This window comes from Staurois parvus, unplaced genomic scaffold (assembly GCF_062004578.1).
Source record: "Staurois parvus isolate SC_StPar_1 unplaced genomic scaffold, SC_StPar_1.0 ptg000084l, whole genome shotgun sequence".
NCBI lineage: Eukaryota > Metazoa > Chordata > Amphibia > Anura > Ranidae > Staurois > Staurois parvus.
In genome coordinates this window covers 144658-167920 of record NW_028317880.1, presented here as the reverse complement: position 1 = coordinate 167920, position 23263 = coordinate 144658, and the positions used below count along the sequence as shown (strand labels likewise).

Sequence of the window (23263 nt, the reverse complement as noted above, 5' to 3'; positions counted from 1 at the left end):
CTGTATTAAAGACACCAGTATGGATAGTTTAAAGGTTAATTTCTTTTCTTTTTTTTTTTTTTTTTTTTTTTTTTTTAATATAAATGAATAAATTACACAATTCTTTGCAGGTAGAAGGGGGATTGGGGAAGAGCTGCAGTAGCGGGAACATGTTACATGTTTAACCCTAAAAACTGGTGGCACATGTAACCTATTCCCGAAGGTGAACTTATTCTCTAAAATGGTATTAAACCCAAGAGCAAACCTTTATTATGTTGCAGCTTACCAATTCTTGGATGTGGTGGCTGCAATTGTTTTTTTCTTAAGTTTAATTTTTTCACCTGGTAATCCCGCCAGCAAGTCTCACATATCAACAGAACAGACTATTCTGCAGATGTAGCAGTCAGAGGGTTGAGGCAAACTATTTTCAACTTATAGGGGTGCATACAATGTTCTGCGTTTAGGTAAAACCTTTGTCCCAAAACGTAAACTTTCTTTAACTGCTTAAAGTATATATGCACTACATAAAATTTTTTTGGGCTTAATTCCACTTTAAGGCTGCATTCACATTCGTATAGCATGCAAATGTGTGTTGATGAAATGCACTAAAATGCTTGTAGTGGTTTTAGTGTCATTTATTGTTATTAGTACCCAAATTATGGCAGGCAAGAAGCATTGTTCTAGGTGCTTCACGTGTGGTAAGTGTGGAAAAGCTTTTCAGTGAAAACCCCCCCCCCCCCCCAAAAGTACTTCTGTGTCGCATTTGTTGCATGTAGGGCAGCCCACTGAAATAAATGGGCTGCTCTGTGCCAGAAGTGCAACTACATGCGAAAACACCCATATGGGAGACATGCTACATGGTGTGAATGGGGTTAAAAAAAACTGATCGCTTGCCGTCCTGTAATCCCATTTTAGTAGGCAAACTTTTTTTCTTTTTCTTAAAGCAGTTGTAAAGCCTATTTTTTTTTTTTTTTTATATAAAATTAAGATGTAATTCATACATTGCACAGAGCAGTCCCTTAACCCTTTTTTGGTGGTCTCTTGCCAGCTCTGTCCACTCCTTCTCCAAATGTACCCATAGCAAGCCATGTTCTTGGGAGGTACCTGTGCGGATGCGCTCCTGGCCTGATCTGTGTGTGTCCATGGACACGTACAGTGTGGCTTGGCTATGCCTTCTATTCCCTCCTCAAAGGATTTGTCGGAAAGCAGCGGGAGCCAAATGGTCTCGCTTCTCTGTTCGTGCTGTGACTGTAGCGATGACCTGCAGCTGGGCAAAGCACTGGATCAATAAAGGGCTCGAGTGTTTAGGAATGAGGGCACTAGAACAGGTTGGGGGGTGTTTTTAACCTATTGCAGGGAATTCATTAAAGTGGTAGTAAACACTCCCCATAAATTTTTCACATTTAAATAATCGGTGAAAAGTTTGTCTCCTACCGTGCTCCGTTTGCTTGTAATCCTATAAATTTCATTTTGTTGACGTCACTGGCGTATGCGCACATTTCCCGTTTCATGGATCGCTCTTTGTGCTGTCAGCCCATTCATATCCATGCCATGGTCCTGGCATCTCCTCTCTGCGGCACTACACTGAGATCCTGCGAGATTACAGTTCCATTCAGAAGTTCCTGATGCACCCTATCTGACTTTCAACATCACAGGAGGTGTAAGAATTGGCATAGTACAGGAGTAAACCAGATCTGCTGTGATATATGCAGAATACGGTTGCCATAGTAATCCTGGGATGAAAACTAGGCTTGGTTAAGAAATCGCTGCGCATGCGTGAGACTACAGCAAGGAATAACAGGGTGGAAGTATAGTGCATTGTGGACTCTGCTTAACATGATGCAGGCTTATCCCAAGAAGCAAGAATTTAAAAACAGCTGCAAAGTAAGAAACCTGCAAAGAGGGCTAATTATAATGCTGAATGAGTTTGGAATGCTTTTATTAAGAAGCCGCATTTGTGGGGTAGGCAGAGTTTACTACCACTTTAAGGTAAATGGTTTAGGACCACTTTAATTTGTAGTGATCCTGTGTAAAGAAGTTTTGCATTTTTCGGTGCATGAGGGTAAAGTTTTTGTTTGCTTTCATATTTTGATATTTACCTTGTTTTTTAATAGATATCCTAGAGGTACCCATTTGGAAACTGTCGAATCTGAGAAGGTAAATGTCAGGTATTTTTTTAGCATTGGAGGGGATATATTGAACCGTCTAATGCTACTTTAACTGTATAAATAGGGCTTCTGAGGTTCCTTCTTTCATTATTTCAGTTTGTTCTTCCTTCACACTTCCTGCTGCCTATTGATCCCTCCCTTTTTGTGCTACTGTGGTCAGGTGACTGGTCGTTCCCCCCCCCCCCCCCCCCCCCGCACAGGTTTCCCACACTAGGCCCACTTTAACTTTCTCTGCAGAAACACTTGGGTTTATTTACTAAAGCTGGAGAGTCCAAAATCAGACTCCCTTCTGCATAGAAACCAATCAGCTTCCAGGTTTCATTGCCAAAGCTTCATTGAACAAGCTGAGGTTAGAAGCTGATTGGTTTCTATGCAGAAGGGAGTCTGATTTTGGACTCTCCAGCTTTAGTAAATAAACCCCCCTGTGTCCAAGAAGTTGTTGCTTAAGCTTCTCAGATTTGGGGTGACTGTAAAATGTCATTGATCTAAGGAAAACTGCCTTTAATACCGAGTAATGTTGTATAGGTGTAGCAAGAGCAATCAACAGGGCGTAGTGCATGTCAGTACATTCCAGAAATTAAGCCACTTTGCAAGAAGTGAAGGCACACTGAGTTAAGCTAAGCAGAGGTCATTCAGCTCTTTGGATTTCTCTATTCTTTATATCTGACAACTTAATTGCTCTGCTGGAAATTACACTCCAGACACTTGGGGCTGAGAGAGGAAAAAAAAGGCACACAGAACCGCAATGCTCACTCCTCCCTTCTGCTGCCCATTCAGAGAAGTCTTTGTATTTTTTTTTTTTTTTAATGTGTTCACATAATACCATGGCTTCTGTGACTGGGCAGGAGGGGCAGACATAGCAGTTACACCAACTCTCCTGTTGAAGATTCATAGCTCAGAAGGGTCCGCGTTGCTCACAGAACTACAGTGATAGCGGTGTTCTGGAGAGTACTAGAAAACTGTCAAAATATAACTAAGATAAGCCCAGGAGGTGTCATGCACCTCCCTGGACATAACTGATCGTGTGCCTTCACTTTTTACAAAGGATTCCTGGAATTCAGCTTTAAAGCGGAAACTAAACTCTTCTATCCTTTTACAGTCAAAGCTGCCATACTAGTCTCTGGTCTGCAGTTACCATGGAGCTGCACATGTGATCAGCTATGACACCAGCCATTTGATGGCTTGACAGTTCGGTTAAAAGCTAATACAGTGAAAGAAATATATATTTTATTCCCTGCTGATTTTGAATGTTTGCCCACTCACAAAGAAATGATCAGTCTAAAAATCAAATGGTAGGTGTATTGTAACACTGAGAGACAGAATAGCAACAAAAAATTCAAAAGAAATGCATGTCTAACAAATTTATGCACTGATCTGCATGTTCTTGAGGGAAATAAGTATTTGATCCCCTTCACAAAACATGACTTAGTACTTGGTGGCAAATCCCTTGTTGGCATTTAGAGGTCAGACGTTTTCTGTAGTTGGCCACCAGGTTTGCACACATCTCAGGGATTTTGGCCCACTCCTCTTGGCAGATCCTCTCCAAGTCATTAAGGTTTGGTGGCTGACTTTTGAAAATCTGTGGAGGGAGCTGAAAGTTCAAATTGCCAATCTGATTAAGGTCTTGAGACTGGCTAGGCCATTCCAGGACCTTAATGTGCTTCTTCTTGAGCCTCTCCTTTGTTGCCAGTGTTTTTCAGTGTTACAATACACCTACCATTCAATTTTTAGACCAGTCATTTCTTTGTGAGTGGGCAAACATTCAAAATCAGCAGTGGATTAAATACTTATTTCCTTCATTGTACAAGAACACTATAAAATGTAACAATTTTGTGAAACAGATTGTTGGGTTTAGTTATTTAAAAAGAAGTTCCAGCATGCAACATTTGTTTTTAGTGCCAGCCTAAAGGTAGTGTTATTTTAAGAAGTGATGGGCAGTAATAATTTGAAATTAGTTTTACATTTTCTTATGAAGGTTTTCAAAATAATGCTGAATTGCCTAGTATATAATCACTTAAAAAGAATTAAAGTGCGTTGTGCACTTCTTAATTGAATCTCTGGCGCTATGAAAGGTTCACCAACAAGAAAATAAGTGAACAGGAGGAGAGAGAAGCTAGACTGACCCTGAGAAATCTGAAGTGGTTATAGACAATCTAGTATAAATGGTCAATATTTTCCAAACCGCGTCTGTCCATAGTATCAGAGGTATCTCTCATATTAAATACCAGAACCTTTAAAAGTGATCATTAGTTAAAAATGCACACATGAAGCCCAGCCTGAAAAAAAAAAAAAAAAAAATTAAAGTAGGATTTGAGCCTAACACTAACTAGTTTTAAAGTGTTGCTAAATGCAAAACCGTAAAATCAGTCTGTATATGCAGTAAAACATGCTTATTATACTCACTGTGGAACTAAGGGATTAATCCTCTGCATTGTATACAAAGCATGTTTGAGCCTGTCTTCTCTGAGCCTCCCCTTCTTCCAGTCCCCAATCCATCTCCTGATGGAATACAGCCTTAGTGGCAAGCTGCACATGCTCAGTTTTGATGTGCATTGCTAGAGAGGTTTTTTTTTTTTTCCCTTGGGAGTGCATATGATCAGCACAGGGCCAATCAGTGCTTCCCAGACAGCAGGTCAGGGGTCCTGCAGCCTCATATGAGAGATTGAAAACTCCTCCCTACAAGCTTTACCCAGTGCTGTTCTGGACACTGATAGAAGTCACAAGACTGCTCTAACTGCTGATGAGAAAAGGTATTTAGCAGTTTATATTTGCTAAAATAATTGCATTTCCATGTTGTGTGTACTAGAGGAGACCAGATAAAGTGAATGCAGGGTCCTGTGTTTAGTAACACTTTAAAAATGCTCCCTCCCCCATCCTGCTACCTATCCTTCTCAACCTGTTTAAAAAAAGATGTTTGTTCTTTTTATTCTGCTTTTGAGCCCAGTGTCTGAGTGGCGGATGGAGGGTAGGGGATGGAACACTCGGCAATGGTTGAGAATTCCAGGAGTTGTGATGTCACTCATCTCACTCGCTTGCAATTGTATGCACTCACTATCCCTTGCAGCTGCCACTGATGGACAACAGGGGAGCCAGAGTGTTGATCATGTAACTAGGACAAAATGTAGATATATTTAATTTTTGTGTAGTCCAAACAAAGTTGCACCAAAAGTCGCATTAAAATCATACTCTGAAGTTGCCCTGAAAATTTTGCGACTTTGGAGACGCGCTAATGTGAATGGAGCCTAAATTAACAATTTTTTGGAAGCCTTTATTTTATAGTTTTTTTTATTTTTATTTAGTTTTTTTCTGGTCATGAGAATTTGAAACCAAACGAACCCATAATTTTATCTGAAATGGCTTGAAACTGATTAAAAGTAATTGGCACCCCCTAATTTAATAAAAAAAAAAAAAAAAAATCTTTTGCTTGATTTTTTTATTCAACAGAATATTTTAAATAACACAAATGAAACTGGCATGGACAAAAATTATGGGTCCCTTAACCTTCTATATTGCCAACCTGTACAGGTAATCGCTGAAAACAAGTTATTTCTGTATCATTCAATGAGACTTCTGCACCTGCCAACTCAGGTTTGGCTCAGGCCTCTTATGCGACCTGCTCCAGCAGTTTCCTTTTTGAAGGATGCCTTGTCCAGATAACATGTTTGTGTTTTGTTTTTTTTTTCTCCCCCCCCATAGATGTTTGATTGCACTATTCTGAAGTGATCTGAATCCTATGTTTTTTGTTCTTAGCCATTCTTGAATGCTTTTAGTTGCGTGTTTTGGGTAATTTTCCCGTTTGGAGGACCCATGACCTGTGACGGAGACAGAGTATTCTTACCCTGGGCAGTATGTTTTTGTTCCAGAATTATTTAATATCCATGATGCTGTGTCACTGTGCCCTGCACAGATTTAAGGCATCTTGTGACAGACCGCAAAGCCTACACAAAGCTTTACTGAGTTTCCATGTTTCTTAGTGGGTAAGATGATCTTTCTTCGAAAAAAAAAAAAAATTTAAGATTTCAATCTATTAACACAGAGCTGATATGGCTTTCAAAAAAGGTCCAATTTTCTCATTTTTCTTGAAGGCATTTTCAGAAACATTTTGGCTTGTAAATATTGAAAAAGCCCAACTGGAATTTGTTAAAAAACCCTGTTTCTTTCAACAGTGGAGTCCTAGTGGGTTTTCTTCCTCCACTGTCAATCAAAAAGAAACAGATGGTGGGTTTAGACACCGATCGAGGGCAGTACTTCTAGCACTAGACCTCCTGTGTAAATATAAATTGGTGACCTGTAAACACTTTTAAAGCATAGCCTAACGATAATAAAAATGTATAGACTTTGTTGCCATTACATGGGCATGCACAGTTTTAAAGTAGGTCAGGTTTGGTATCTATTTACTCAGCGTTACGTTATATTTTATCTAACAATTGGGCAATATATTGTTTTGTGTATTTAAAATTCGAAAGTGTATTTTTCACAAGATTTGAGTTTGGAAAATCGCTGCACAAATACTGTGTGACGTAAAAAAATTCAACACCCACCATTTTATTCTGTAAGGCCTCTGCTTTAAAAAATATTTCATGTTTGGGGGTTCAAAGTATTTTTCTAGCAAGTTTTTTTTTTTTCATGTGAACAAAGTGTCAGAAAAGGCTTGGTTTTCAAGAGTGGGTGATGTGTGACATAAATTTCTAATGTTGGCCCTGAAATGCCAGGATAGTAGAAGCAATCCCACCAAATGATCCCTTTTTGGAAAGTAGACACTCCAAGGTATTTGCTATGAGGCATGGAGTGTTTTTGCAGATCGCATTTGTTGCCACATGTTTTTGGAAAACGAAGAAAGAAAACAAAAAAAAAAATATATTTTTTTTTCACAAAACCCTGTGACAAAATTGATATCTGTAAAATACTCACCATGCCTCTTATCAAATTTCTTGGGGTGTCTACTTTCCAAAAAGGGGTCATTTGGGGGGGGGGGGTGTTTGTACTATCCTAGCATTTTAGGGCCTCAAACTATGATGGGTAGTGGGGAAGTGATATGAGGAAATATACCCTTTGAAAGCCTGGAGGTGGTAATTGGATTTTGGGGGCCTGTATGTAGCTAGGCTGCCAAAAAGTCTTACATGTGGTATTCCCATACTCGGGAGAAGTAGAAGAATGTGTTTTGGGGTGTTATTCCACATATGCCCGTGGCATGCATGAGCAATATATCATTAAAGTGACAACTTTGTGTAAAAATAAAACAATTGTCATTTTCAAAACATTTGTGGCAAAAAAGTTCCATGGACTCAACATGCCTCTCTGCAAAATCCTTGGGATGTCTAATTTCCATAAGGGAGTCATTTGGGGGGGGCGGGGGGTTGTATTGCCCTGGAATTTTAGCACCTAAAGAAATGTTATAGGCAGAGTAAAAGCTACATAAATTCCTATACGTATACCATAGTTTGTAGACGCTATAACTTTCACAGAAACCAATAAATATACATGTATTGAGTGTTTTTTTTTTGTTTTTTTTGTGTTTTTTTTTTTTTTTGTGTTTTTGTTTTTTTTGTGTTTTTTTTTGTTTTGTCTTTTTACCAAAGATCTGTAGCAGCGTACATTTTGGCCTAAATTTATCACTAACCTTGAGTTTATTGGATATATTTTATAACCAAAAGTGGAAAAAAAAGAAAATTTTTATATATATATATATATATATATATATATATATATATATATATATATATATATATATATATATATATATTATAATTTTTTTTTTTTTTTTTCATTTTCGGTCTTTTTGTTTATAGCACATAAAGCAAAAACCGCAGAGGTGATCAAATACCACCAAAAGAAAGCTCTGTTTGTGTGGGAAAAAAAAAAGGTACATTTTAGTTTGGGTACAGTATTGCACAACCAGTTGAAAGTGGTTGGTAGTGGCGAACAGCAAGAAATGGCCTGGTCATGAAGGGTGGTAAATTCTCTGGAGGGCAAGTGGTTAAATGGGCTATAAAGGTACTAACATATTTTCCCTTGACTGTATTAAGTTTTTTTTCAGTTTATTCAGTCCTACACACTAACTGTTCCCGTTCTGTAATTCTGTTTCAGCTGTGTTTTATTGCAAACATTGTATGGATGATAGTCCTAAGATATCTTCAATTACATATTGTTTCATTGTAGAAAGAAAGGTACATGGTTATCAGCAAAGTTGATGAAGAGGAACGAAAGAAGAGAGAGCAAGAAAAGCAAGCAAAAGAGCAGGTATGCCAGTTGCACTGTAATGCTAAATGTGGCCTGTGATGTGTTCTGAGGATATCTTTGAGCATTGCACAACTTAATCCTTTCTTTTAACCTAGAGTTCTTGATGTGTTTTTCTGTTGCAGGAAGAGCTTAATGATGCTGTAGGGTTTTCAAGAATTATTCATGCGATTTCCACCTCTGTAAGTAATTTATATGCATGAATTTTCCGAAAGCGTGTTCTGTGGTCTATATATAAATCCTTACTCCTACACTTAAGCCATTCGGAACTAATGGTGGATTCACTTTGTGAGTGCAGAAAATCTTATACATTTGGGTTATACTGCTGCCAACGTGTCAACCCCTCCCATCCCGGTTAAGACCCTTACATACATGCTGCTGGAGGTTTCCATTTGATTGCTTGCTATCTGACACAATTCTGCTCAGCCTGGCTTTTGGTACCTCACCCCTACTGGATGTTGCAGGGCTATCTGGAAGTAATGTTTGGACTCTGGGTTCCATGTTCCTTGATTGTAAGCTTGAAAGAGCAGGGCCCTCAATCCCCTCATGTTTTACATTGTATTGTTGTTGTACTGTCACATGTTCTGTCCCCCTTTGTAATGTACAGCGCTGAGCGAACTATTGGCGCTTTATAAATACTGTATAATAATAATGTGGGGAGCTTTAAAGACTTTGTTGTGGAAAAAGATGGCAGTGGAGTGCTTGCCATGTCCAGAGATGCAGGCAATGCTTTTTTGCATGACTGGTTTAAGACCTGCTTAGTGAGTAGGCTCATTGGTCTTGGCACCATGAGCACTCCAAATTTACATGTTACTTTGCTCCCTTATTACTCCCTGCCTGCTCTGCTGTGGAATGGGTTAACACTGTTGGACTAATTGTGGATGTCATGTGCAGGTTTGAATGTCTAGCTTGTGCTTTGTACCATTTCCTGCCATAAACAATTGACCAAAGCTGCTGCTCCTGTTGCGTAAAGCCATATAGAACTCTGATCCACTCCTGCTGTCCTCCTAAATGGACTTTGTGCACCTTTGCCCACCTGCTGCCATCTGCACAGGTTTCATGAGTAGCTGACGCCTTGCATTTCACCTTGTGCCTGTCATTTGCCAAACTGCTTCGTGGTTGTAATATATCCAGTTCTAGGCATGAAGATGGGGTAGTGTGGACAAGGGCCCCAAAGGTGCTCAAAACTTTCTAATGAGTCGGGGACTGCTTCCAGAGTGCCCACTGGTGTGTTTGACATTTTGCATCTTGAAATCATGTTGTCCTCTGCTGTTGGGGTCTCTCATCTTTTGGTCTCTCATCTTTGGCATCTTAACTCCACTGGGTGTTGCTGGGTCCTCTGTCTTCTTGGCTGAGCTTTCTTTCTATGATCATGAAGGACTTTGCCATCAGTCAGCACATACCTTGTAATTTAGGTCAAAGAGTCAACCTTCTGTAGATTTTGCATCTTATTTACCTGTGGCTGTAGCAGCTTCTGAGCCATCGACTGCAGGGGCTTTTGGTTCTGAGTTTCTCAAATTCTTAACAGATTACTTTACCTCTGAACAGTCTGTCTACTGTTACTACCAAGTTTAAAGTGGGAAGCAATAGGCTGATCATTTAACTTCACATTGATGCAATCGGTGATGTTTCATGTTTCCAGCCTTGGGTCATATATGGTCCCTAACTGAGCAGCTATCAGTATACACCCAATCTTTGTGTAACACTCTACTGGAATGCCTGCTATCCCTGTATCTGTTTGGTATGGGTTTTTAAGTGGTCAATCCCCTTTGTAGATCCAGATTTGTCTCTTTAACCCGAACAGCTCGGCCCTCCGGGTGAACGCCATATGCTGCGGTGTGATCTGTCACCGGCCGTGTACCTCGGACATGGCCGATGACAGATCTGTGTGCCAGTCCCGTTGCCAGTACCATGTGACCTGCTGTGACCGATCACAGCAGGTCACATGACAGTTGAATACAATGGATGGCTTCCTTTCATGCCATCCATTGTATACAAGTGTGTCTAGCTGTGAATGGTCACAGTGATCACATGCACAAACCCAACTGTGTCATTTGATTTAGTCGTGGCCAAATCACAGCTAATCACAAAAAAAAACCCTGAATGAATTGATTTTATTCAGGTAAATGCTTGCTTATAGTAAAGTGATTGATTCTTTGCTGTAATTAAATTGTGTGTTTAAAAAAAAAAAAAAAAAAAAGTGAAAATTTTAATTCATTTTCTGAAAATTGACAAAAGTACAATTTCAAAAAACTCGCCATGTCTGTTATGAAATACGTTGGACTGCCTACTTTACAAAAAGGGGTCATTTGGGGGAGATCTGTACTGTTCTGACATTCTTGGACCTCAAGAAATTAGATTGGCTGTCAGTACTTCAGGATTAATCAATTTTCAAATATACAGGTGAAACTTGAAAAATTAGAATATCGTGCAAAAGTTCATTTATTTCAGTAATGCAACTTAAAAGGTGAAACTAATATGAGATCAAAAGAATAAATAGTGCAGCGCTAAAATAGACAATATGTATTTGCAGTGGTTAAAATATGATTCAATTTGAACAGTCTGTGCAGTTGTAAAAGTGCCAAGTGACTGGTAGACTCCATGATTAATAGCTGAATTGCCCACTCACCAGAAGTATAAGAATACGCGTTCTATATTATATCCAGAAGTATCCTCATCAGGTAATGGTCTGGTCAAATTTGGTAGTCTTCTCTCAGGATGGTCATCAGGTGCCCAGAAGTTAGGATTAATCGGATCTAGATAGCCAGAGGTCCCTGTTTTAGGGGATGGGTGGAGCTGTGTACTAACAGCAGGTCTTCCTCCTCTTGGCAAGGGCTCTGTAAATAAATACTCCTCGATGTCTGTTAGTAGTTTTGTCAAACATCAGCATGGCAACTTCAACCTTGCCGTACTGTTCGAAGTATTGCTTTACATCTTCTACTACTGTATTTGCTGATAATCCCCCTAAGAATATTTTCTTTGTTCTTGTGACCATGTAAGCCACAGAGCCACGACACGGCACCCTGATAATCGGTGGTCCTAACTCTACTCTGTGGCTTACAGAGCCGATAAACAGTGTCTGTATCCAGGAAATTGACACACAACCAACGTGGAACGCACCAGCGCAAGTGAGGTCACCGAAAGTAGGAGGGTCCTTCTTCCAGTGATGTCACTTCCTCTGGTGAGTTCCACGTTGGTTGTGTGGCAATTTCCTGGATACAGACACTGTTCATTGGCTCCTGCACAGCCACACACCCAGGGGAGTCCCTACACTACACCCACGGCTCCAGCTGTCACTTTGGTTTGCAAGACGGTACCCTATAGGACTGAGGAGAGTGGTCCTACACAGAACCTTTTTTTATACAGATGAGCTTTATTATATCTTCTTGTGAGTGTTTGTTTTTATACCGATCCATGAAATGTGACAACCATAATCTGCAGTTTTTGACACCTCCTTTTTTTCGCTCCTTTCTGCATATAGAGCTGCCCTTACTCTATAGGACGGCAGCCATTCACCACTTACCATGTCATTATACAGAGACTTTGTGGACTTTATGTATTTACCTTGTGTGCCTACAGCACTTATTATGGTTTTTTGCTAGTTCATGTTGAACTATAGTATTCATTTTTATCCCTATTTTCCCAGCCCCCCCCCCCCCCCCCCTCCTACTCCCTTTACTGAATTGTTGAGTATCTATGCGCTGAGCGCCAGATCATTCTGTTCTTATCCCCGATTTAAACATCTTGGTACTTTAGGCGGTTTGGCTGTCCCTTCAGCATTGGACAATCCTTATGGAGTCCTTCCCATGGGCCCTTGTGCAGGACACTTTATTTCCTGCTACACTATTGCCAGGTGTGTTGGACAACTCTTCTCCAGAGCCCATTCCTCCTGGACTGTGGTTTTCGTCTAGGGCATCAAGCATCTGTAGCCCTTATTTGCAAGGCTGCCACCTGGCCCTTTGTTAACACTTTTTTAAATTCAATCAGGTGGATGTTCAGGCCTCGGTTTAGGCCAGCATTGGCTGCAATATGTTTTCAAGCTGTTGAGGTATTTTATCTAGGTTCCTTAGACACTTGTGTTTTGGGCCTGTTGACCGTTCTAAGTTTCTGTGGTGTTCACCCCAGTTTTATTGGTTGGGTATATTCCATGGTCTGTGAATGCCAGTCCTTATGGAGCCCCCCAGATGCCCAGACTACATGGGCAGTAGTAACAAGATAGTTTTGAGACTGTCATTCTTTTGACATTTGTACCATCTTGGAATTGGCACATATGGCACAGTGCGACCTAATGTGTGCCCACCATTAGAAGTGGGTGGATGCAGGGTGGTATATTCTAATGGTGGGCATACCACACACTTTTTCTGGCAGAGATTTCTCCTTTTTTTTTTTTTTTTTTCTTTTTTCTTTTTTTCATTCAGCCCACAGGCTGCATATAAAATAAAAAACAGCATATATACCCAACAGGGACCAGCGGTGTACTGGTACATCCCTGGACTTTGAATGGTTATACCAGGAGGATAGCTGCAGGCATCATCCTGGTTTCCCCCTTCTTTTTTTTTTTTTTTCTTCCCTAGCCGGTGATTGGCTTTCGTGTAACAGGAATCCTAGTGGCTAATTACAGTAGCTGCAGGATTGCTTTTTTCAAGCAGCGGGAGATGATTTCCCCCCTCCCCCGCTGCCTTCCACGCCTTCTCGGGCGGTCCCGTGCCATCGGGGGAACCTGAGAATGCAGCCGGTGTTTCTGCCAGCTGACCATAGAGCTGATTGGAGACCGGAATGGAGCCAATCATCTCTATAGTCTAAGAAATCGGAAGCTACAAGCATTTTGTCACTTGAGTTCGCAGGATATAAACGGCGCCATTTGTAAATTGGGAAAGCATCTGACCACACCGATCTTGGTTTGATTAGATAATGTAAGGGCAGAGGAGATATCTGGAGTCTGATAGACCCCAGATTTCTCGAGTATATGACAATGCCTATTGACGCTATAGGGGATATTTGCATTTCCTGTGATAGCATTAAAAGTGATCCAAAAAGAAAACCGTGTAAAAATAAACAAATCAAAATAACTTAAAACAAAAAAAAGCACATCTGCGTGTGTGAGCGTTGACCCTGTGCCGGCATGTAAACAGCGATTGCACCATGCATGTGTGGTATTGCCGTGTACATCGGATTAAGGGCAATAATTCTAGCACTTTACCTCCCTCTGTAAATCTAAAATGGTAGCTTGCAAAGGCTTTTAAAGCTTTGCCTATGGATATTGAAAATGTATACAGTTTGTCGCCATTGCACGGGGCATGCGCAGTTTTTAAAGCATGTCATGTTTTGTATCCATTTACTCAGCATACCATCATCCTTTTTATATTTTACAAAATAATGGACCAATATATTTATTTTAAAAGTAAAAAAAGAGTGAATTTTAAAAAAAATAAATAAAAAATTACATTCGAAAAAACGCTGCGTGAGTACTGTGTGACATAAATTGCAGCACCCACCATTTTATTCACTAGCATGTTTGGTTTAAAAAATATATAATGTTTGGGAGTTTAAATTAATCTCCTAGCAAAAAATACTGTGGTTTGTTTTTTTTTTTTTTTGTTTTTTTTTTATGTGAACAGTATCAGAAAAGTGCCCCCACCCCCCAAAATGACCCCTTTTTAGGAAAGTAGACACCCAAAACGATTTGCTGAGGCATGTTGAATCAATAGAAGAATTACATTTTTCTTTACACAAAATTGTCACCTAAATGATTTATTGCTCACACATGCCATGGGTATATGTGAAATTACTCCCCAAAATACATTCTGCTACTTCTCCGGAGTATGGGGGTACCACATTTTTTGGCAGTCTAGCTAAGTACAGGACAAAATCCAGTAAGCACCTTCAAGCTTTTTATAGGGCTTTATTTCCTCATTACACTTCCTGACTACCTATCAGTTTTGGAGGCCCTGAAATGCCAGGATAGCACCAAACCCTCCCCCCAATGACCCCTTTTTGGAAAGGAGACACCCCGAGGAATTTGATAAGCATGGAGAGTATTTTGCAGGTCTTGTTTGTTGTGTTTTTATTTTTTTCTTTCCAAAAACTTGTGGCAACAAACATATTTTTTCTTTTTTAGATTTCAAAACCTTGTGATAAAAAATTAATCTTCAAAATGCTCACCATGCATTTTTAAATTCCTTGGAGTGTCTACTTTTCAAAATGTGCTCATGTGGGGGGGGGGTTGGTTTTATTCTGGCATTTCAGGTCCTCTGAAACTGTGATAGCAAGAGAGGAAGTGAAATGAGGAAGTTATGCACCTTCAGGCTTTCAAAGTGGTCATTGGATTTCAGGCTCTTGTATGTGGCTAGGCTCCCGTGTGGTATCACCATACTCTGTAGAAGTAGCAGAATGTATTTTGGGGTGTAATTCCATATATATATATATATATATATATATATATATATATATATATATATATATATATATATATATATATATATATATATATATATATATATATATATATATATATATATATATATATATAATTTTTCAGAAACTTGTGGAAAAAAATGTCTTCCATGGACTCAATATGCCTCTCAGCAGATAGCTTAGGGTGTCTACTCTTACCAAAAAGGGGTCATTTGGGGGTTTGTACTATCCCGGTACATAAGGTAACTTACAAAAAATCTGCATGAGTTTCTTCTAAATGAAAAGGTGCCAGAAGCTGAAGATAAGCAAGGAACAGGCACATGAAGTTATGCCAGTGAAGCTTCCTTGGGCATGGCAGCTTTATTCCCTATATTTTATACCAAAGATATCCTATACTCTCACATATATTAGGAAGGAAGGTATATTGTGGACTGCAGGCATTGGTGTGAACAGAGATGAAAGCTGACAGGTTTTGTTTTTATCGTAATGTTGATTTGTTCTCAAACTTACCTTGCGTGCCTATTTAAAAAATATTTTGAAGTATGCTTTTTCTTGTTTTTACATACTGTATATAATGAACACTGTAAATGTGTGTATAACAACAACTATAGGGATTTTACACGACAGGTGAATGCAGAGGATAAGTTTTGACAGTAGACTGTATTAAATTTGTTCAAATGTAGAATTTTCATGTCTAACTGGCATAAACCATTTAATAGAATTCATTGTTTTTTGCTTTGCCTTTTTGTAGGGTAAGCTTGTGGTTGGGCACAATATGCTGTTGGATGTTATGCACACGATACACCAGTTCTTTTGTCAGTTACCTGATGTAAGTAGTAGTCCACCTCTGGACCTCAGCCTTTCATTATTTGAAAATTACAAAAATAGAGCTGTTTAATTTTATACAAAAATTCTATGGAAATCTATGCTTTTTATTTAAACGGTAGGTTTTGCTAAATCTTGCATATACAGTGGGGGAGGGTTAGGACTCCTGCCGGACTTGTACTGCTGCTATGGGCTCCGTTAGACTTTGCTTTCACTTTCTGTTCATGTTGCTGTTGCAATTTTGGAGCCCCATATGGATTTCCCGTCACTTTTTGTCCAGGTAACGATGAATAATTTTACCCAGTGTTGATCGACTTGTGTACAACCAGCCTGTTGGGTTTTTCCTGAGCAATCCATGCACCAGAGATAGCTGGCAGCATTGGTCAGTCTATTCAGATGACTGGGAAGGCTCCTTGCTGTCAGAATTCAATAAATAGCACAGCAAAAGTGATTCCCCATCTACATCAGCTCTGTTTTTCATTCAATCTGGTTGAACAAAAAACATTGTATGGGCTGCCTAACACTTCCATACTATCGAAAAATCTATTTATAAAAAATTGACTTGGAAATTTCATACTCTGTTTTTGGGAGCATGAATGTGAAACTTTTTTTTTGGGGGGGGGGCTTTTTTTTTTTATTTTTAAGCATTTACCTTTGTACTATTGTTTGGCTTTTTTGGTAGGAATTAAATGAGTTTAAAGAAGTCACAACCTGCGTATTTCCAAGGTGAGCTTTCTTAATCTTTTCTAGCAATAATTTAGTTGTGACCATTTACTTGTAACAATTTTATAAAGTATTTATGAACTGAAGTTTGCTGGCCGGCTTAAGCTCCAAAATTTCAGTTTTCAGCTAACACAGTGCCTCGGCTGCACTGAGATTTATAGTGAACGCAACTACAGAACATGCCCATTATGTTATTAGAGATGGGGATGATACAAAACACCCCCTTATGTTGGTGGGGCGGGGGAGAGTGTTCTGTGGTCCAGAAAAATGGAACTATGCAGTGCTGTTAACTGTAACCGCCTAATTGGAATTTCACTGTATGCTTACAACTTTTTAAAAGGACCAGACCTGGAGATATGTGCACCTGAGGGAGGGAGATGTTGCGTTTTTTTGTTTTTTTTTTTTTTGTTTTTTTTTCTCCTCCTTCCCTAAAAATAACTTTTATGGGATAGGGTCTTCTTCTTTTTTTTTTTTTTTTTTTTTTCTCCTTTCATTTTCAACCAAAACGAGTGAGTGCTGTCAGTAGGGATCAAATGGGTAATGGAGGGTACAATATCTTTTAATCACTCCTGTTTAAGTAATTGTTTCATGGAAGACTTAGTCTATCGTTTTCCTTCCATTTTCAAGTCGGCTAATCTGTCTTTCAGAGTCCTGGATACCAAGCTTATGGCAACTACACAACCTTTTAAGGTAACATTCCAATATTTACTTTTTTATTGAATAGTTTGGCTCCATTATATAGAGTTCTGCATGTAGTTGAGGTGCTAAAGCAAATATGAACTACTAAAACAAATGTTAATGGCAATTTTGCTTGAATCCATAGCATGTTGCCGGATGTACTACTTTAGAATAAAGTGTAATCCTTGACACAACTTTTGAATTAATGGATTGAGTTCACCTTTTTTTAAAAAATTTTTTTTTTTTTTTTTTGCAGATTAAAATTTTTTTTTTCCCCTTAAGAGCCTGCAGAGCGTTGCAGGTGTGAGCTCTACCTGGCGCCCTTGTACTAACTACAAGCTGTCAGCCACAATGGTTGATAGTTCTTGTAGGCTATGCATGCACCGGAAACTGAAGGAATGACTTGGCTGAATGGGCAGAGCCCTTCATGGTCACGCTGTTTTTAAATTGTGACAGCGGGTGTGGGGTGAAGATATACCCACCCGCTGTCATGGGGAGTAGCCAGGGGGTGGGGGGGATTTTAGATTGTTGGGGTGTAGATGCTGAAACGTGTTTCTCTCTAAAAACAGGTGGAACATATAACCTATTCCAAAGGTTAACTTTTCCTTTAAGTAAAGCATGTGAAGGATTGCAGAACAGGTTTCTATTTTTAGTTTTTGCATTACAGATCTTCTCAATTCTGTCCAAGTGACAGTTGCTAGCAGGGCTGAAAGTGAAACGTTTGCATTAGAGTTGCAGTTGGCAGGAATAAGGATCAAAGTAGCCAACTTCGACACGATCCCTGCCTTAAGCCACACCCCACTGATGCATTTCACCCTGATGGGCTTATAGCCCAGTTGGCGTGAAATGCATCAGAGAGACATGATAGGATGACTTTCATGGAGTGCTGTTTTATGCTTCTATCCATGCTTTACTTACTGAGTTAGATGGGCTTTCTATGGCACCCAGAGAATTAGATGACCCGAGAAGAAAGCTTGTGCAATCATTTTGTTGAAGTCAGAGGGGTACAGATAGTTTAAAAACCCTTGCAAGATTTAACCTTTCCTTCTCTGACAGCGGTGACCTTGGGGTATCTATGAGGGGGGAAAAAAAGGGGCGGGTTGGGATCATTTCTGGGGTTTTAGTGCTATCCTTGTATTTTGCTTTTAGCAGAAAGTAAGGGTAATAGTTTTTGGTCTTCTTCTCTTTTTTTTTTTTTTTTTTTTTTTTTTTAAAAGTAAAATCTTTAAATTGGTTATTAAATGCCACCAAAAAAACTTTACAATCCATTAAATTTGGGTACGTGTTGAATTATGGTAATAATCGCCAGTCAAACTATAGCAGTACTAAAAATGGTCTGGTTATATAGGTTGGTGTTTTTGTTATACTTTTTACATCCACATGATAGCAGCCAAGCAGACCAAATACAGCAGTTGGCTTTGATGTTAAGCAATGTACATCTGGAATTAATTGTTCCTTCTTTATGTACACCTAGGAAATTATTTATAACACATCCCTTGCTGAATTGGAAAAGAGATTAAAAGAGGCTCCTTTCAAACCTCCTAAAGTTGGTAAGAATTCAAGAATCAGTTGGCTTCTGTCAACTATACCTATTTAAAATATGCATTTGGCTTGTGTTTAATAAACTGCATTTTCAATAACCGAGCGCCGCAAGATTTCATAAAACCATTACATTTATTTATGGTGTATAAGCACATCTTTCTATTTTAGTTGTATATAATGGCAGTTGCTCAAGATCCAATTTGTAAGTCCTGCTTTAAGATGAAAGTATGTCACTGTCTTTCCAGCAGTTTTTCAATTTTCTTATGGGTATTATTTTTATACATTACAATTATTACGGTTTAGTGCTTTTAGGGCAGCCTGATATGCTGTAGAAAGGTATATTCGGTATAAGGTAAAGAGATTGGTCTACAGTGATTGAAGCTTGGGTTTTCAGCTTGTCACTGTACATGACTACATATCAAAGGGAAACTCCTCTGGGAGTTTTTGGTGAAGGAGAAAATTTCTAATTTGTTGTCAGGTGCTTTATTCAGTCCAGCCAGTGAAGTACATTTCAGGGCTTTCTTTTCCCACTTTTATTTAAAAGTACCGTATATACTCGAGTATAAGCCGAGTTTTTCAGCACATTTTTTGTGCTGGAAAACGGCCCCCTCGGCTTATACTCGAGTCAACGTCTGCAGGGGGCTGCTGTCTTAACTGGCTCCGGTCCCACAACGATCCGGTCCAGGAAGCGCGGCTGCTCCTTCATTCGGTTCGTCCACTAGATGTTCGCGCGGCTGCTCGGCTCCGCCTTCTCACCGGTGATTGGCCGCCAGAACTGTAGCTCAGGAAAGGCACACCAGGCGGCCAATCACTGGCGAGGAGGCGGAGCTGAGCGGCCCCGTGAAAATCGAGTGAAGGAGATGCAGGTAAGTGTGCCGTGCTTAGGTGCTGCTGCAACCACATATGCTGGCTGCAGCAGCACCATACTGGAACAGGGGTCAGCAAGTGTCAGTGGGAGGAATAGTGCCCCATCATTGGTGTCACTGATACCAATGATGGGGCACTTTTCCTCCCCCCCCCCCCCCCCACTGACACCAATGATGGGGCACTATTCCACCCCCCACTGACACCAATCATGGGATACTATTCCTCCCCCCCCCCACTGACAGCAACGATGGGGCACTATTCCTCCACCCCCCCCACTGACACCAATGTTGGGACACTATTCCTCCCACTGACACCAATGATGGGGCACTATTCCTGCCACTGATACCAATGATGGGGCGCTATTCCTCCCACTGACACCAATGATGGGGCGCTATTCCTCCCACTGACACCAATGATGGGGCGCTATTCCTCCCACTGACACCAATGATGGGGCGCTATTCCTCCCACTGACACCAATGATGGGGCGCTATTCCTCCCACTGACACCAATGATGGGGCGCTATTCCTCCCACTGACACCAATGATGGGGCGCTATTCCTCCCACTGACACCAATGATGGGGCGCTATTCCTCCCACTGACACCAATGATGGGGCGCTATTCCTCCCACTGACACCAATGATGGGGCGCTATTCCTCCCACTGACACCAATGATGGGGCGCTATTCCTCCCACTGACACCAATGATGGGGCGCTATTCCTCCCACTGACACCAATGATGGGGCGCTATTCCTCCCACTGACACCAATGATGGGGCGCTATTCCTCCCACTGACACCAATGATGGGGCGCTATTCCTCCCACTGACACCAATGATGGGGCGCTATTCCTCCCACTGACACCAATGATGGGGCGCTATTCCTCCCACTGACACCAATGATGGGGCGCTATTCCTCCCACTGACACCAATGATGGGGCGCTATTCCTCCCACTGACACCAATGATGGGGCGCTATTCCTCCCACTGACACCAATGATGGGGCGCTATTCCTCCCACTGACACCAATGATGGGGCGCTATTCCTCCCACTGACACCAATGATGGGGCGCTATTCCTCCCACTGACACCAATGATGGGGCGCTATTCCTCCCACTGACACCAATGATGGGGCACTATTCCTCCCACTGGTGTTCCCACCCTCGGCTTATACTCGAGTCAATAGTTTTTCCCAGTTTTTTTGTGGTAAAATTAGGTACCTCGGCTTATATTCGGGTTGGCTTATACTCGAGTATATACGGTAATGGAAAGGTTTCTTACATCAGGATACCCGCACAGGGGTTACAGCTTCTTGCAGCATTCAAAGCAAAAACTGCTTCCTGGGAATATAGCAGCCCACCTTGGGCTACACAGTTCCCAGCCTTGAATGCGGACTCTCAAACTAGAACACAATGGTATTCACACCGCTCCTGCAGCAATGAAAACTCCAGATGTCGGCCTGCAGACACAGACATCCTTAATTGTATCCATGCACCTGCTGCTCCCTGACAGCAAGCAGTGTCCCTAGGAGGATGGAGCCCTGAACCATAGTTGTCCCCATACTAAAAGGGCTATGTTCTTGTTGTCCATAAAACGAGAACCCAGGGTTGAAAGCTTCATCCCACCCAATACTCTAAAACTTCTAAACTCCAGGACCCTGACCAGTATATACCCAAGCTGGAGACAACTGAAAGGTCAGACACACATCTTATTTGAGACCATTTAAAATCCTATATGCTACAGCTTTAAAACCTTGTTACACTGTTACAACTTTTACTTTTATATGTATATTGGGTAGTTGTATTTTTATCAGACATTGAAAGTCTAATTCTGCTATTGAAAGTATTGCATTCCATGTGTGGTGGATATCCTCTTTCCTGCATTTGTTGGGCAAATTCATTTAAGAAGCTACTCTACCCTGGCTAATCTACAGTCTTTAAATTAAACACAATGGCAACAGTATGGAAGATCAAGCCTACAAAAATGTAAAATTCTTACTGTATGAATGAAAGCTAAACACTGTAATTATAAACTAAAATGCATACGTGCTTGTTGAAAAATACTGTACTTTCCATTTTAATACTTTCATGACCACAGGTCATAGATACCAGGCCAAAGTTTTAGCAGTTTGAGTCTGTTACTCTGTGTATATTAAATTTAGTTCACTAGAGCACTGGGCTGGGAAAGAGGGCTGGCACAGCTGGCTCTGGCTCTCTCAGCCACACACCGGGAGCCAGAGCCAAGTGTCAATCAAGCAGCTAAGTGAATCCTGATAATATTGTCGGGATCCTTCCAGAGCATGGAGCAGCTCTGTCATGTCAGCTGGAAGCTGGCTATGGGTCATGGAAGTGCAGTCCTGTGACCCACAAGAGAATATTGTGAAACTATGAAAACATTCTAGTGTGCTCTCATTCACAATCTCACTCTGATAAAAATTAATTGCAAATGTTAACGTTTATTTACATTCATGAACTCCGTGTAGAACATTTTCACACTGATAGATGGTATACTTTTCACTTGCTGGTCAGTGCAAAATTCCTCTAATTTTATACATTTCTAAAATACTGCCAGCAAACACCAGGTGACAAATAACTAAAGTGTGTTTTTGGTGAATTGGCTTTAATTTTTTTTTTTTTTTGCGGTTATTTCAATATTTTAACAAATGGGCAGTATTTACCTCACATTAGATATTTTATTGTGATGAATTGTGTAATTTTTCAGAAATATTGTGTGAGATAAGTCAATTCATCTGTCACGTGACCTTCATATCACATGTGGTAACCTTTTTAGGGAATTGCCGCCAATATAACTTTCAAGCACTGTTTTTACTGTAAATCTTACAAACCTCAATCTGTATAATATGTACTATCTCCATTTCGATCTACCAACAGCTATATAGTGCATGGGCCTTACTGATTAATTGCAATAAAAATTGATTGGCTAGTTTGGATAGGTACATATTAGGTGCCTTTTAATAATTCTAAAAGATCTAAGATTGTTGCAATGTGTATGGTGACCATAAAACAATATTGAACTGCTTTAATCTAAAATGTAATCAAGCATGTCTAAGGTGAAAATAGAGAATTCTAGACTTGCCAGGGTCTTTTTAAAACCTAGTATATTGAAAAATGAGCACCTTTTATCTATATGACTTTTCTAGTACTGTGTGTTTTTAAATAATAAAGAAGTGAAAAATTACCCTATAAAGGAGCTTATTTTCTGTGGTTTTTGCACATTCTTGTTTATTTTACTGAAGAAGAAGACTTAAAGGTTATTAGTATCATTGAGTAAAAGTTGAAACTGGTTTAGGGGCTTCATCTAGCTGTACGAATACCAAGCACAAAAGCCTTCACACTAGAGTAAAAAAACTTTTTTTATATTTAGATGTAGGGGGTGATAGGGTCATAGAAGTTTGCAATCATCATCAGATACCACAAAACCTTTTAAGAGGGTTTCCTGTTTTCCCTGCAAAATTTTGAGGCAGTAGAACTATTTGGTTGCAGTCCACAATTACTTGGCGATTAATTTTTGAGCCAGGAATTGTTTAAAAAAATTAGATTTGTACTTATTGGTATCAGTTTCTTAATCCCACTTAGGTTGAAGTAAAACCTCACTTTGTTTTATTTCTGGCTTTTTTTTTTTTTTTTTTAAACGCAAACGAATAACTGAATTGCTTAAAGGAATTGGCTTTGATTAAGCCATTCTGACACATTTTAGTTTCTTTGTTTTTAACTCAAGTGTAATTTTGGCTCTGTGTTTTGGTTTTTCATTGCACCACAATGTTCAATCCTATGGAGATTTCTACTTGAGAATGTCCACAGGAGTGGGTAAAGATTACA

The 23263-nt window shown here is 40.0% G+C and overlaps 1 protein-coding gene across 2 annotated transcripts in view; it reads left to right on the top strand.

Annotated features, from left to right (window-relative positions):
* Nucleotides 1–23263, top strand: part of PARN (poly(A)-specific ribonuclease) — a 160133-nt gene that overhangs the window by 32027 nt on the left and 104843 nt on the right. For both annotated transcript variants that reach the window (XM_089669927.1, XM_089669926.1), the window contains 7 exons: nucleotides 2094–2136; nucleotides 8307–8387; nucleotides 8510–8566; nucleotides 15550–15627; nucleotides 16306–16349; nucleotides 16994–17036; nucleotides 18499–18574. In XM_089669927.1, the coding sequence (XP_089526053.1) occupies nucleotides 2094–2136; nucleotides 8307–8387; nucleotides 8510–8566; nucleotides 15550–15627; nucleotides 16306–16349; nucleotides 16994–17036; nucleotides 18499–18574 (422 nt within the window). The remainder of the gene's footprint in view (nucleotides 1–2093; nucleotides 2137–8306; nucleotides 8388–8509; nucleotides 8567–15549; nucleotides 15628–16305; nucleotides 16350–16993; nucleotides 17037–18498; nucleotides 18575–23263) is intronic.